Consider the following 16130-nt stretch of genomic DNA (forward strand, 5'->3'; position numbering starts at 1 on the left):
TATGAAGTGTTCTAAAAGACTGCATCTTATGGAAGAATCAAAGGGATACCTTTTAAAACAAGCAGGAGAGAAATGTTAGACATATGTCAACAACAAAGCAGGATAACTTTTTAGTGATCCGTAATCCAAACATAATTTGAATTGCCTTCAAATGTCCTAGAAACATTTTCCTTTGGCTTTGGAAGAAATCTGGCATTTTTCAGCCCAAATGAGTTTTCCCAAGCCCTGGTTAATAGGGTTGCTAATATAAGGTATTCAAGTGGAAGCTTGTTCAACTTGAACTGTGGAGGGGCTACTGCCATTTCAATAAAGAATTGTTAGATATTCTAGTTCTTTTTAGTGTTAGGAATTTTCAAACACTGAAGATTCCCCCCCGCCCACAGTTTAAAAGTTTATTAGAGAATATTTAAATAAAGATGATACAAAGAGTTCAAAGCGTCAGTTGTTGGTCATTGGGGGCAACATACAGAGTATAGTGGGAAGCTGGTGTTTGGGAATTGGTTAGCATATAACATATATAGTCCGTAAGGTCCCCAATGTGGGGTGTACGGTGGGTGGGATCAGGAAGCAGTAAGGAAGCAGTGAGGGTACATTGCTCATACAGTGAGTTACACGCAGTCATGGATATAAGTAAATAGGCTGGGTAATGGGGACAGGATGACCCTCACCTGGTGCAATCTAGTTCGGTGGGTTTAGGGCTTAGGGGATATGGTTTAGTAGGGGGGTGTTTATAGGCCTCAACCCCCCCATGGATGCACAGAGCCATGCTGACTCACTCTTGGTATTGGCGGTGGCCGGTGATGTGCTCTGTGTAAATGTCCCTAGACCACCGGATAGTGTCCGAGACCATCAAACGTCTCATGAGTCGTGCATAGTGACGGCCCACCCCACAGGCCCTAAGTACTTGTTCATTACAGGGGTCCCAGGCACCCAGTGCCCCGACAATCAGGGCATCGGTGTAGACCTCGTAGCCCTTTGCCCGCAGGGTGTCCACCAGGGGGGCATATTTTTCGAGTTTACGGGCTCGGGCTTCATGGAAAGCTGGGGTCCTATTCTCAAACGGGATCGTCACGTCAACGAGGATGATCTTTTTCCGCTCCTCATCCGTGACGACGATATCTGGGCGCAGCAGGCTGTCGGTGTCGGGGATGGTGTGGTTGACTGCGATCTCACCCAGGTGTGGGGCAATGGCCTTCACCAGCTGGTCCTGGACAGCGTTGTGGCGCAGCTGCCAGGCTCTGGCGTGGGGTTTGCAGCTACACAGGACGTGGGGCAGAGTCTCCAGAGCATACCCACACTTCCTGCAGCGCTTGTCTCGGTTCCCGTGGCGGACGGCTCCATTGAGCGGGACGCAGTTCAAGCGGGCGCGGTGTATGAATCGCCAGTCGGCAAAACGGGTGAAACTGCCCGCAGGGAGAAAGTGGTTGCTGGAGTCCCACTTGCTGGTCACCTCAAAGGCCTTGCCCTGGTCGGGTTTTTTCCTCAGGGTGTCCACGTAGAGCGCGCGGACAGCGGCCTTCAGTGATTTCTCCAGCACGCCTCTGGCTCCAGGGCTGACGATGGTGTTGCCCTCTGCCTCGATCCGTGGCACCAGGACTCCCAGCTCCAGTCGTTCCTCACTCCAAACCCAGCGGCAGCCCAGTCGTTTTCCTAGCCGGCGCGTGGCGTTGCGGGCACGGGACCACAGCGAAGCAATGTCGCCCCCATCCCGGGCGAATTCGCCGTCCAGGGAGCCGCTCAGGAAAGTGGCTACATCCGGGCCTGAGGGAGGCCTACCAATTCGCTTCTCAATGACGGTGCGTAGGGCGGCCGCTGCGACGTTCTTTACTGTGGCGTCCGGGCACGTCAGGAGGCAGAAGGCGTGCGTGACGACCGCGATGTCGCAGAGGTCACCCATGTGGGGGACGTTGGCACCACCGTGCCTGTGGGCAATGTATATAAGCTCATTGCTGGCTCTCTGGGGCAGGGACAGCCACTGTTTAACCAGCCGCCGGATGGTGGTGTCTGCCTTGTTGAGGGGCACCTTTGCCACGGCGGAACCTCTCAGGACGAAGGCGATGCGGGGGATCAGGAAAGTATTGAGGGCGTTGATCTTCTGCCACGGCGCCAGCAGGGATGCGTCGATCTTGGCAGCGTCCTGTAGTATCACCCGGATGGTGTCTTCAGGGGTCTGCCGGACGCGGACACCCGTCGGCGTGCCGAGGTGTTGGTACGCCTGTCCATCTGCCAGGGGAATGACGGACTCGCCCTGGATCTGGAACTCCGTCGCCTGTACTGAGTCTTTCATACTCCCGTCAACATGGAAGGACGCGCACTTCTTGGCATTAAAGCGGAGTCCCGTCCAGTCTGCGACTCCCCCAATAGTGTTGAGCATGCTCTGGAGCCTTTCGGGGACATCCGCGATAAGGACCAGGTCATCCGCATAGGCCAGAATGCTCACCCTCTCGCCGTGCAGGTCAAAGCCGTCAGCGCGGTCCGAAATCGCCCGCAGGAGCGGCTCCATGGCCAGGTTAAATATGATTGGGCTGAGGGGGCAGCCCTGCTTCACGCCACTGCGGATCAAGATCTCGGCGGTTTCTCCTTCTACCGAGCGGATGGTGGTGCTGCAGTCCTCATAGAGTTCCCGGATCAGGCCAAGGAAGGTCTCTGGCATCCCAAGCTCCCGTAGCGTGCTGAAGATGTGGTGGTGGGGGATGGACCCGAAGGCGTTGGATAGGTCGAGCCACGCTATCGCGCACTGCTTCCGCGCCCTCTTGGTCATCTGGAGAACGGTCTGGAGTAGAAAGTTGTGCTCGTAGCACCCCTCTGACGGCATGAAGCCCTTCTGGGCTGGGCTGATGGCTCCCCCGGCCGTTGCCCACTCCGTGATCCTGGCTGCCAGGCAGCTGGCGTACAGTTTGTACATCGTGGAACAGAGGGAGATGGGTCTCCAGCTGCTGGGGTCGTCTCGTTCGCCCTTTTTGTGAATCAGGACGGTCATGGCCCTCTTCCAGGAGGTGGGAGACTTGCCAAAGCGCCGGCACAGGTTAAAGATGCAAGAGAGCACGAAGCAGCCAGGGTCTCGCTTCTTGAGGAGGCTGTAGGGGATGCCATCCTTTCCGGGCGCCGTGTTCTTCGTTCTGGAAAGCCTGGCTGCCACCTCTTTGGGCGTGAAGTCAGCCTCTAGGTTGTCTGTATTGGTGATGCGGGGCAGGGGGCGGAGGCACTCCGGGCGCTGCGTGTCATTCCTGGGTTTGCCACCAAATACTCCAAGGAAGTAGCTGTAGAGGCGCTTGGGCGGGATCGTGCAGTAGGACGGGGGGCCGTCGAGGACCTCTCTTACAGCTTTGAGGCGGTTCGATCTGTACAGCTTCTGGATCTTGGAGGCTGCTGCCGGGTCGTAACGACGGTTGGTGTTCCGTCTTCTAGCTCCTCTGGAGTTGGTGCCATGATTTGGGATGGGCCGTCTGAAGGCAGGCCGGGTGGTCGCTTGGTTTGGTGCCCTCTTTGAGGTAGCCTCTGTAGTTTAGCTCGCAGGTGAGCCTGTTAATGAGCGAGTCAAAGTCCTCAAAGGAAGCTGCCGCTTGCAGCTCCTCAATCCAGACGGCTTGCCAAGGTGTGGCTGGCCTATCCTTCGGCCGCCGTTGCTCGGTTTCTTCAACCGGTGTGGGCAGTGGGTTTGCCGTGTGATTGACAGGTTGTCTCACTAGCGGCTCAGGGGGCCTTTTGGTTGGTTCTTGAGGTAGAGTCACCAGTGGGGTAGCACCATTGTTGGTTGTTGGTGGGACTTGGTTCGGGTTGGTGGGTGTGGAGGTGGCACCTGGTCTTTCGTGCGTGGTTGTTATCTGGTGAGTATCTGTGTGAGCACGTAACCTTCTGGTGGCGGGGACCGGCCTGGCGTCTTTTGGGGTCATGTTGGTCCGTCTGATGATGGGGGACTGGTGGTGCAGTCTGGTTGTGGCAGCGGGCACCGCGACAGGAGCAGTGTGCAGAGCGGTCTGGAGAGTGGTTCCCGTTCTCCCAGTGGGCGTGGCTCGTAGTGCGGGTGGGGGAGTTGCGTCTGCTCCTCTTGCGGTTAGTGTTCGTAGGGTGGGCCGAGGGTCAGCGGTGGTGCCTCCAGGGGCAGGTCTTCGGGCGGCCACATGTGGTGGAGCTCCGACCCGTCTTGAGGTGAGGTCGCGCTGGACGGGCTTCAAGGAAGCACTGAGATGCCTCAGCTCGGAAAGCTTCCGAGTGACCTGCGAGGATGTGACAGGACCCCTGCTGGCAGGGGCTTGGCTGACGTCTCCTTCTGCAGCAGGCGTTGTCCTGACAGTGGGGCCCTGGTCCACTGGCTCAGGGACTGGAGTGAGTTTCTGTACAGCGGCTGATGGGGTTGTACTATTCCCTCGCGGTGCAGGAGCAGCGGGCCAGTGCACGGAATGACGGGGGATCGGGGTCGAGGCCGGGGTTGCTGCTGTGTGGACTTTCTTGCAGCTGGTCTGGTGCGCCTTGCATCTTTTCTGGGACTCAAAGGGTAGGCTGCAGAGGGCACAGCTGAAGGCGGTAGTCTTGTTGTGGCACCTTCTCAGGTGCCTGGTGAGACCTCCGAGGAGATGGAAGCGTCGGGGCGGCCAACAGCTGGGGCAGATGAGTGCATCTGCGGTAAGGGGGTATTTGAAGTAGACGATGTCTAAGGCTGAGCAGTCATCTCGTGGGGTATCTTGCTTGAGGTCAGGGGGGTTGCCCTTAGGCGGCGGAGGCTGTTGGAGTGCAGGAAGAGTGTCTGGTAGTTGCAGGAGAACCGCAGGGCCATCTTGAATCGGCTGGAGCGCAGGGGGCATGTCTAGTGGCTGTGGGAGAGTGGGAGAACCATCTTTTAGTGGCTGGAGCTGTGAGAGCACAGGTGTGTCGGGTGACCACAGGAAAGCGGGAGAGTCATCTCATACTACACTCTTAGTTGCCTCCCTAAACTTATGATATTCTCATTGGTGGAGGTGAAGTGATAAATGTTCTAGTTGGATTTAGCCCCCCTCTCCCCCCCAATACAGTGCCTCCTTCAGGGAAGAAGGGAAGTTATTACTTCACATTTTGATCAATTAATCTTGTATTTGAAAAAGATGAGCACATATATCAAGAAATGAGAGCAGACAGGTTTTAGTTGTAGAGATCACAAAAAACTTAGGCAATTAACAAAACACGATCTTTAGAAAAGAAGAGAGGCCCTGCCTAGGGTTTTCTTCAGTTTGAGAGGAAAACAAGCTGCTACAAAGCATTGTTTCACAACCTTTAATCTAATAGAATTTTATGTGTTGGTTTTATAGTTTTCATTACTAGTTGACACTCAAATCCTCTGCATTGTTAAAGACCTGTATGGATATGCAAATCACAATTTAAAGCTGAAATTTCCATAAATATGATGCCAAGTGTGAAGCTAAATATCCTAATTAGTGTGATAACTTTTTGGAAGTCATCACACTATCCGGCTATCCTCAACTGTGCTCAATAAATAGAGGCTATCATAAGGCAATTTTCTATATGAAAGATCTAGCATTCTCACATACAATGTGAATATAATTGCTTCAGAAATGGTTTCTTTTCTGAAGAATAACTTGCAGGATATTTAATACAACTGGTGAGGTGTATATGAAAAGTCATGAATAGATGTGCTTTTTTTTGTCCTGAAGAAAATAATCAAAATATTTGGTCTGACTTCTCTCTTATCTATTTAATTGTTAAGGTTTATAATAGTGAAGCCATTTTAGAAATAATTGAGTGCTACCTGCTATACTGCTAGAAGTTGTTACATATAGCATGGGAAGAATACTGCTGCTTAAAGGAAATTCTTTGAATGTGGTTTTTTTTTTTGTTTTGTTTTTTTTACATTTGAGGGGGAAAAGTTTCCTCTCTTCAAATAAAAAAAGTTGTTTTATTTAAACTTCTGCTTTACATATATGCCATGTTGAAAGCATTAGCAGATAATGAACAAAAGCAAACACATTTTCACAACATTCCAAGGTTAGAAGCCTCAGTGGAAACAAACCAAAAAAATTCCATCACTGCTGCCGCCTCCTCCTCCTCCATTAAAACTCTAAATTTTGAATCACGGTATTCATCGTAAACCCATGACTACTTGACTACAATCTCTCTTTGTCAACCATGGTCACTTATGCTGAAAAAAATGCACTGCTGCTATTTCTTAGCACTAAAGCATGTGCAAGTTCTGATACATGCAAGCTAAGATTTTAAAAAATGAATGCTTAACGTTAGGTTTCTATGTCCATATAGACCACTATAGATGGCCTGATGTTCAAAAATGATTAGTTTCATGGTTGCACCTCTGGCCTTTTCTCTAGTCTCTCTAAATGCACCCTCCCTGGTGTTAGACCTCATGTTTTGTGCTCTCTTGGGGCAGAATCATGCAATTCTACCCCTCTGAAACTGGTCCTGGGCTACAGTGCATTGTTGATCAACTGTGCCTTCCTCAGCAGGTCCAGCTGTGTTGAGGTAGTGACCAGTGATAAATAAAGTGATCAAACAGCAGCCTTAAACTAAAATATTGTTTTAATCTTAACAGTGAGAACCAACTATAACATGAGCAAAAGGCTTACCATCCCCCTGGATACCTAGGAAGGTTAGCTTCTTCAGACCCGGAAGCGGGTGTCCATTTGTTCCCCTGCAAACAGCTCCCAAACCACTGCTGCCTCTCCACAGAAACTCTTTTTTAAGCTGGTTTTTATAGTCCTTTTGATCTGATGGAAAAATGAGCTTTATATCTGGCTGAAACCAAGAAAGTAGGTCTTAGCAGTTATTAGCTAAGGCATTGTCTTTTAGCAACACCCCACCTTTCCCCTTTTCCCCAAGTGTTTACCTGGAGGTGTTTTTTATCTGGAGCCTTTGTTTTGCCTTCTTGTTTGTTTCCCTACAGCTTTGTTAATTTAGCTCCATATAGTCCTACAGTAAACATCTTAATAACCGTGTCCTATACACTTTTAATAAATTATTACAGAACAGCTCTGTGTCCTTTATGGTTTGTACCCAACAAATTAAAAAAACAACAACAAATTTTTAAATCTTGGCCACAATATTTTATAGTTTCCAATGCAAATATCATAAAGTTTAATTAAATAGAGAAGTGGAAAAGTTGATGGCCAAGTCTTATGTAAAGGTTCAACTGTTGACAGTATACTGAATAGGCTCCAGTATAAATTTAAGTATCAGAGGGTAGCCGTGTTAGTCTGTATCCACAAAAACATCAAGGAGTTTGGTGGCACCTTAAATACTAACAGATTTATTTGGGCATAAGCTTTTGTGGGTAAAAAACCTCACTTCTTCAGATTCGTGGAGTGAAAGTTACTGATGCAGGCATTATATAATGACAAATGAAGAGAAGCGAGTACCTCACATTCGATCAGGGTGGATGTAGTCCACTCTCTTGGGAGGCAGGCCAGTCCTCGCTTACAGACAACCCCCCCAACCTGAAGCAAATACTTACCAGCAACTACACACCACACCACAGAAATACCAACCCAGGAACCAATCCCCGTAGCAAACCTCGTTGCCTACTCTGTTCCCATATCTACTCTAATGACACCATCAGAGGACCCAGTCACATCAGCCACACCATCAAGGGCTCATTGACCTGCACATCTACTGATGTTATATATACCATCATGTGCCAGCAATGCCTCTCGGCCATGTACATTGGTCAAACCGTACAGCCCCTACGTAAAAAAATAAATGGACACAAATCGGACATCAGGAATGGTAACATACAAAAACAAGTAGGTGAACGCTTCAATCTCCCTGGACATTCTATAACAAATTTAAAAGTAACTATTCTTGAACAAAAAATCTTCAGAAACAGACTTTAAAGAAAAACAGAACTAAAAGTCATTTGCAAATTTCACACCATTAATTTGGGCTTGAATAGGGACTAGGAGTGGCTGGCTCATTACAAAAGCAGCTTTGCCTCTCCTGTAATTATCAGAGGTGTAGCCGTGTTAGTCTGGATCTGTAAAAGCAGCAAAGAGTCCTGTGGCACCTTATAGACTAACAGACGTTTTGGAGCATGAGCTTTTGTGGGTGAATACCCACTTCCTTGGATGCAATTGACACCTCCTAATCTTTATTGGGAGTGGACTACATCCACCGTGATTGGATTGGCCCTGTCATCACTGGTTCTCCACTTTTGAGGTAACTCTCTTCTCTTCCTGTGTGATTATATAATGCATGGAATGAACATTACAGATGCAGGCATCTGAAGAAGTAAGGTTTTTACCCATGAAAGCTTATGCCCAAATAAATCTGTTTAGTCTTTAAACTTCCAGTAAGTTTGATGTGCAAAAATAAAACCATGACTAGCTAGATACTGGCTAGCAGTAAATTCTGAACAGCAAAATTTCTAATAATGGTATACCTTAGGAATTAAGTCACTAAGAATTTTAAATCAGTTATCTTCCTGCCAAGATATGTTTTATCTCAACTATATTGTTTTGCACCACAGTTGTAATATCCTACAACTAAGATGATTTAGCAAAATAGTATTCAATTTGCTGAATTGTGTATGATATGATCATACTGATGTGAATAGTCCATGTACACTTTATCTGATAACCAGACCTTTGCTGAATTTTATGGAGACTCAGTTGCATTGTCACAAAAAACATATGTTCTAAGAAAGGGAAAAAAAATGTCCAGTATTGTTAAAACTGGATGAAGTCCTTTGGGATTCAGATTGTCACTGTTCACACCTCAGTGCCATCTGTTTACAGATTTGTTTGCAGAAGTTCAGCATTAGATACCATGATGATTGGTATATTAGAATAGAAAGCACGTAGGAAATTATGTCCATAGTAGTAACGTGGAACAGTGGAAAACATTTCATGAGTGCATAACTGCTAGGAAATGTGATTCTCATTCATAGAGAGCATGGATTTTCAATTTGGGGTTTGTGACCATGCTTCCTTTCTTTATGGCTAGATGGGGAGGGGATCTCAGAATATTTTTTTCCCTAAAGTAGGTTTATGGCATGGAAAAGGTAGTTAACTACTGCTGTAGTGAAAGATTTCAGTGACTTTCAGACTAGCTTTCTCATGCTTACAGGACAAAAACTTAAAATAAAATTTAAAAACTTGTAGATTTCAGGGAAAGTTGATGAATTATGTTTACAGCTAATCCTTAAATGGTATCCTTAAAATTATTGATTTGTTACTTGCATTACTAGTGTTGATAAATTGTGTAGTGAGTTGCTTGACCACACTTTAGTTTATTATAAAATATATTCAAGAGACCAAATGGCCAATATCAGTCAGGTTTATTGCTGTAAGCCACCAATAATATAGTACAGGAAAAAGATTCTATGTTATACCAGACTCTGGGAAGCTGTCTCATGCACCATTGTTACATTTACCTTATGTGGAAGTATGCTCCCAAAGTTACACATTTCAGCTGGTAGTATTTATAGGATGATTTTCTAAGTTACACATCTCCTTACAAGTCACTAATATCCAGCCCATCCATTTGTCCCAGTTCCTTATCTTATTTTTGGTTTGGATACTAGCATTCAAGTGTTCTGTGAGAAACTCCCTACCTGTTGCTCTGGTAAAATAATCATATGTCCTGGTCCTGACAGATTTACTGTCTTTTTAAGCCAGAGCTTACTTGACCTAATGGAAGGAGTTATGAGATACGTAGCATAAGTGAAAAGGTTAATAGTAAAGATACAGGCCAATTTAGGCTACATAACTACGTGTGTGTGTGTGTGTGTGTGTGAGAGAGAGAGAGAGAGAGAGAAATATGATTGATATGCTAGCCCATATATATTGGTGAACACTAGTGTTGTTATAAAATAGTGATCACAGGTTTTTGGATGCATCTGTGAATTGTAAATAGACTTTTGGCATATTTTGGCACTAGTCAGCCGTCTCTGCTTTGGCTGCTTCTGATCCTACCAGGCAGAGTCTCTGGCTGGGGTTTGCTATAATGTATGCATTGGATAAGTTGCTAAGGTTGCTACATTCTGGGCAAGTTGCAACTCATGACTGCCATGTAATTTTCTTTTTCAAAAAGGGTTCATTCTTGCTTTTATCCAGTATACTTGGTGTTTTTAAGGAGAGAGTAAAAATGTGTGCTAATGAGAATAGTATACTGCATATGTTTTGCAAGTATACTATTATTATAGTATATTATATTAAAGATCTATGTTGGGGATGCCTATATAGTTGTCTCAAGCCAATGTTAATAGCCCTTTACTTTCATGAACACTAAACCGATTGTCAAGAGAATAAGAGGGGAGAATAATGAACGTAGTCATAGATAGAATTATTAGACAGATTTAAAGTCTCTGGCATGAAGTTATTACAATAAAGTTTTTCGAACAACCTGCTGGAAGTCCAATAAACATCTCTTAACATCTATAAATAGGTATGGCTAATCAAGATGTTAAAACCCTACTGACAGGCAATTAAAACTTTAGATACATAGTAACACTGATGTGCGTCATGTAGGTTTCATAGCTTACACCCAATCATTCAGAAACACAGCATATTAATACATGTGTTGTTGGGCATTGCTCTAAAATGTCAAAGATGGTTGTGTTTCCCATTACCTTTGGGAAACATTTAATCTTGTATATGGTTATTCAGTATCACTTACTGTAGTATAAGTAGTCTTATGCTTGTAAAGTGTCCCATAGAAAAGCAGTAAATCTAGAAATGTAATTAACACATTTTTATGAAAATGTACATGTGCATTTGCACTCATGTTGCAGTGGATAAAACATTGATGAAGGAGCTGCATAAAATATATATTCAGCATCAGATTGGATCTGCCTCACAAACAAAAAATCAAATATGCAGAACTACTTAAAGGCACTCATATGGACTGTATTGACAATGTGTGCTGTTGCCAAAGTTTTATGCCAAGGTTCCAGGAAGAAAACCCATTCAATAAAGAAATTACCTTAGAGATATTCTGAACAGCAGAATTATGACTCATGCTTCAGAATAGTGCTCTTGGGCAAGACTCTTCAAGCAAATGCAGAAACACAGTAATGTAAAATTAGTGTTGGAAAACCTTTTATTAAGTCGTTTGTCCCACTTCTTAAGATAGAGATCCTCTGTCTAGGAGACAACTGTGCATGCCAATAAGTGTTTGTTTTAGGTTTTGTTGGTCAAAAAAACCCTTTGGGAAACCTTAAATTCTCATTGAAAATTTGGGACTTTCAACTTCTGATGATTTAGAGACAATATATTAAAGGAGTGTAGGTGTTCACTTATTAGCATTCCAGACTACAACTGGCTTAACAACAATAAACTTATTCATATCTGCTTCCCTTCTCTTTAAAAGTCCATATTTTAAGCAACAAAATAGAACAGGGAACTAAATTTGCCACACCCTGCCACTTGGATTTAAAGATGCCACACCCTGCCACTCTATTCTAAAGAGAAAAGCATAGATTAAAAGCATGGCAAACTAATGTAAAATGTTGGGGTTGGCACAGATGGAGATCCAAAACCAAATCCATCAAACGGTAAAGATTTTTACCATGTCATTCCCATATATCATAGTCCTTAAAGTAATAAGATCAAATAACAGAATCAGTAAAATAAAACTTCTGTTCACCTTTTAGGTTTAAAATAAAAGTAAGTGGTCACCACACAAAATATCACTTGAAGTAGTACTCTGCAATTCAGCTCAGTGTTTAAAGTCCAGCATTGCTTGCAGTAGTAGATAAACATGATTGGCTGGCTGGTTCAGGGGGACTGGAATCTGCCTGCGGGAAGGGATAGTACTATGGCTGTGATGTTATTGACTGCTGCCCCTTGATAAGATACCTTGATGACTAGGCCTTGACTGGCCACATGGCCTCTTGAGAGGTGTAGCAGATACAGGGCAGGAGTCCTGCCTTTTGTCCCTGTTCTGCACCTCTGAAGCTTCTTTTTATTGATTTATTTTAAACAACTTTGCAACCTTCTCAATCAAGGCAAGATAGAGCGTTACCTGCCTCTGGTTCACTGTTTGGATGTTTGCATCAATGAGAGTAGGGATGGTTTAGGGCAAGTCTCTGACAGGGCGCCAGTCCATTTGTTTACATTTGCAGCCCCCTGCCCCCTCGCAGCTCCCAGTAGCCAAGGTTCACCATTCCTGGCCAATGGGACCTGCAGGAAGCGTGGCCAGGCCCATGTCGCTTCCCGTAGCTCCCATTGGCTGGGAGTGGTGAATCGCGGGAGGCTGTGCGAATGTAAACAAATGGTTTGGTGGCTTGCCCTGGTGGGCCGCAGGTTGCCCACTGCTGGTTTAGGGTGTTTGTTACTCTGTACTGTTGAGTTTTCACCCTGTAAATATAAATCTCTATATTAGTATTGATTTCATAGTTTAATTTTGCATCAGCATGTCCTATCTTAGTGTTAATTGTTCTTTCTGTAATTTAGTCACAGATTGTGGGTTATGGAAGGGGAAAAGTAGGATTTCTTGCCCTGTGCAGGGTCCATCACTCACTTAAGTTCCAGTTGCCAATGAACCTCCTGTTTTGGCAGTGGCAAAAGAGTTTTGAATCACCCACAATGCAACTTCCTACAAAATTATACTTTTACTGAAACTTTTTAATTGACTAGTTTATAATTTAGAGCTGTCCCTTTGCCACTTGTACTTTACTGAGGCTGGGACAGACAAATCTGATACTTGAAGTAAGATTGTGCTAGTTTTGTTTTGACTGATGTTTTTTACCCATTTTTTTGGTATTGAATACAAGACTTCATTCTTTTGATCAATATGGAAAAAGTGGCAACATTTGTACTGTTTAACTTTATCAATAAAAATTCAGTGAGCTAACTCTCTACAAACTACGATTTTCTAGTTAATATCAGCTCGTTAAAGTGAGCAAATGAGTTGCAAAAAGGTTTAAAAATATCTAACTGGAGAAATCTTATGAAAAGTATTAAGCCAATGAACAGAGAAACCTTTGGAGAAACCTCAAACACCAGGTAGAAAATATGCATTTGTTAGATTTTAACCGTTTACTGAGGCACTGTTACTGTATCAGGCTGCCAGAGATGCCATAATTAGTAGCCTTACTGTGAAGCAATTGCACTGGGTATTGTTGACTGATCTTGCAACTGGAGAAAGAGGCAATGTGTTAGCATAGAATATCAGGGTTGGAAGGAACCTCAGGACATCATCTAGTCCAACCCTCTGCTCAAAGCAGGACCAATCCCCAGACAGATTTTTCCCCAAATCATCCCCTGAAGGATTGAACTCATAACCCTGGGTTTAGCAGGCCAACAAGTGTTGTCTTGAACACAAATACAGTATAAATATATTGTAAAATAAAAATATGCCACTTGATGGCAGGGCAGAAAAGTAACTATCATCTAAGTGAGACCATTGTTTATGTACACAGTTCTTTCCCTTCGTTCATTTTTTTTTCTTGTAGGATATCTTGAATAATCTTGATTCGTGTGATCTCGAAGATGATGATCTCATGCTTGATGTGGACCTACCTGAGGACGCACCTTGTGACAATGGTTAGTGAAGTACTTAAGCCTGGTTGAATGTGGTCTAACAACCTAACCTAATACTCCAGATGCACAACTCAACCCAGTGTTATGTATCTGTTATGGAAGTTTACAGAGCAGAAGATGGTCCAATAAAAGATATTACATCACTCACCTTGTCCTATTATGGAAGTGTCAGTCATTCTTCCAGTTAAGGTTGAGAAGAGTTTTGTACTCGAAGCAGGGTTTTAACTACTTTGCTATGTATAAAGAATTATATCTTCCCCCAAACTGTGGCACTTACAGAATGAATTTTGTGGGAATTTACAGACAAATTAGTTATTTTGAGTTAATTTTTTTAAAAATAGCTCCTTTGAGAAAATTAGCATCCAGTGTCATATCTTTTTTGGTCCTAATTTTCTTAACAGAATAACAGTGAATTCAAAGTTTCCATTTAGTTTTTTTTAACTCACTGGAATCTCATGTGTTAGCTACATTTGAAGAAACATTTTAGGGTCAGTGATCAGTTTTTGCCATTTTTCTTTACAATTGAAAGATTCTTCTTCAGCTGACAAATAACATGCTCTGTAGAGAATTCCACGAAGAACTGCCATCTTAAACATAGTTTCCATATTCTGTTTTGAATGAGACTCGGATCACAGGAATCCTAAGTTAAGATGCCATCTCTTGAAATGGCCACTGCTTTCTATTGTTCCTATTGGGAGTGAAGCCAAACTTCCCTTAGGAAAGATGGTAGCCCCTATTCTGCCAAGGGTATTGGGAGGATGGTGGTGGAGATAATGCAAATCTAGTTCCCTTCTGCACAGAAGCTGGGTTGTTTTCTAGTTTTCAGGAATGGGTTTTACTTCATTTTCTAATCTTTATTAGGTCAGGAGACCCCACTACTCTTTTCCACTCTCCTCCATGTAATTCCATCTCCATTCCAACTCCTTCTGGCTGGACAAACTTCCCAAATTTCTAATCCTATTGAAGAAACAAACAAACAAACATCAAAATGTGATATCCAGGCACATGAATATAAAGAAGTTCTTGCCTGCACAACATGACCTTTGCAATGGTGTTGAAGTCCAGATGGTACCCAGGCAACCTAACACAATGCAAAGAACCCTGGACCAACAGGCACATATAACACACACATTTAAACTTGACATTGCCTGTGCAGCCAGCTGCTTACAAGGGTAAGAGAAATATTTGCAGGTGCAGAGTAAGATAAAGCATTCTTCCACCCAGTACTGCTCTTTATGGCAGATTGCTACCTGTAATTGCTTTATATAAACAAAGCTTTTAAAGATCTCATTAGATAGTCATCTTTAACTTGACCAGCTTAGTATGTTCTAATACAGTTTGTCTTGATTAAAGTTTTAGAATGTATTGATTTAGAGAAGGCGATGTAACATTGCACCCTTAAATCCTAGTGTAGACAAAGACTTTGGGGTATTGGAATTGACCAAAACCAGCCCTTTTAATAACAGAGGGCTGACATTGGACTCATAGACTTTAAGGTCTGAAGGGACCATTATGATCATCTAGTCTGACCTCCTGCACAATGCAGGCCACAGAATCTCACCCACCCACTCCTGTATCAAACCCCTAACCTATGTCTAAGTTATTGAAGTCCTCAAATTGTGGTTTGAAGACCTCAAGCTGCAGAGAATCCTCCAGCAAGTGACCCGTGCCCCATGCTGCAGAGGAAGGTGAAAAACCTTCAGGACCTGGACGGCAGATGCCAGAGCATCATGGAGGTGTGTATCTTGCCCTCTCAGCCCTGTCCCACAATTCAGCTTTAACTGGGATGGCCAGTGTCACATAAAACAGTTTTTAAAATAAATAAATACAGTAACTCCTCACTTAGTCGTCCCGGTTAATGTTGTTTCGTTATGTTGCTGATCAATTAGAGAACATGCGCATTTAAAGTTGCGCAATCCTCCCGTATAACGTTGTTTGGCAGCCAACTGCTTTGTCCACTGCTTGCAGAAAGAGCAGCCTATTGCAGCTAGTTGGTGGGGGCTTCGAACCAGGGTGGACCGGCAGCCTCTCTTATCAGCTTCCCGCTCCCCTAAGTTCCCTGTGCTGCAGCCATCCAGCAGGCTATCAACTGCTGGCAGTTCAGCTGTCCCTCCTCCCACTTCCCTGTGCTGCTCCTTCCCTCTGCCTTGCGACTGCTCCTGGGAACCTCCTGCTTGCTGTGCAGGGGCGGGGGAAAGGGGGCTAATGTCAAGGTGTCCCTCTCCCCGCTACTCTTGCCCCTTGCTTACCCCATCTCTATAGAGCAGGGGTGAGGGGGAACACGACAGGTCTCAGGATGGGGAGAGCTTGCTGGCAGCAGCTGCTGTCTCAATTTTCTGATCTATTTAAAAAGGCAGTGTACTTAGAGTGGGGTCAGCGTACTTAAAGGATCAATGTGCATCTCTCTCTCACACAGGCGCGCGCGCACACACACACACGGTGTGTGTCTGTCTCTGTGTGCCATGTTGTCTTCCCTCCCTCCATTTGTGCTGCCTTGTAGAGTGTGAGGCTACATTAACAACGAAGTGTTAACCCTTGAAGACTCAGCCTAGTGCTAGTTCATCATTTAACAGTAAGACATTCCCTGGGAAATATCCCACTCTCTTCCACCCTCTGATTTCACCACCACAACCAAGCTTCACAATCATC

General features: G+C 44.6%; 1 protein-coding gene across 6 annotated transcripts in view; it reads left to right on the plus strand.

Annotated features, from left to right (window-relative positions):
* CCSER2 (coiled-coil serine rich protein 2) overlaps positions 1 to 16130 on the plus strand; it is a 141971-nt gene that overhangs the window by 56826 nt on the left and 69015 nt on the right. For all 6 annotated transcript variants that reach the window (XM_030569855.1, XM_030569853.1, XM_030569854.1 and 3 more), the window contains exon 4: positions 13394 to 13484. In XM_030569855.1, coding sequence (XP_030425715.1) covers positions 13394 to 13484 — 91 coding nt within the window. The remainder of the gene's footprint in view (positions 1 to 13393; positions 13485 to 16130) is intronic.

Source organism: Gopherus evgoodei, chromosome 7, assembly GCF_007399415.2.
Source record: "Gopherus evgoodei ecotype Sinaloan lineage chromosome 7, rGopEvg1_v1.p, whole genome shotgun sequence".
Lineage (NCBI taxonomy): Eukaryota > Metazoa > Chordata > Testudines > Testudinidae > Gopherus > Gopherus evgoodei.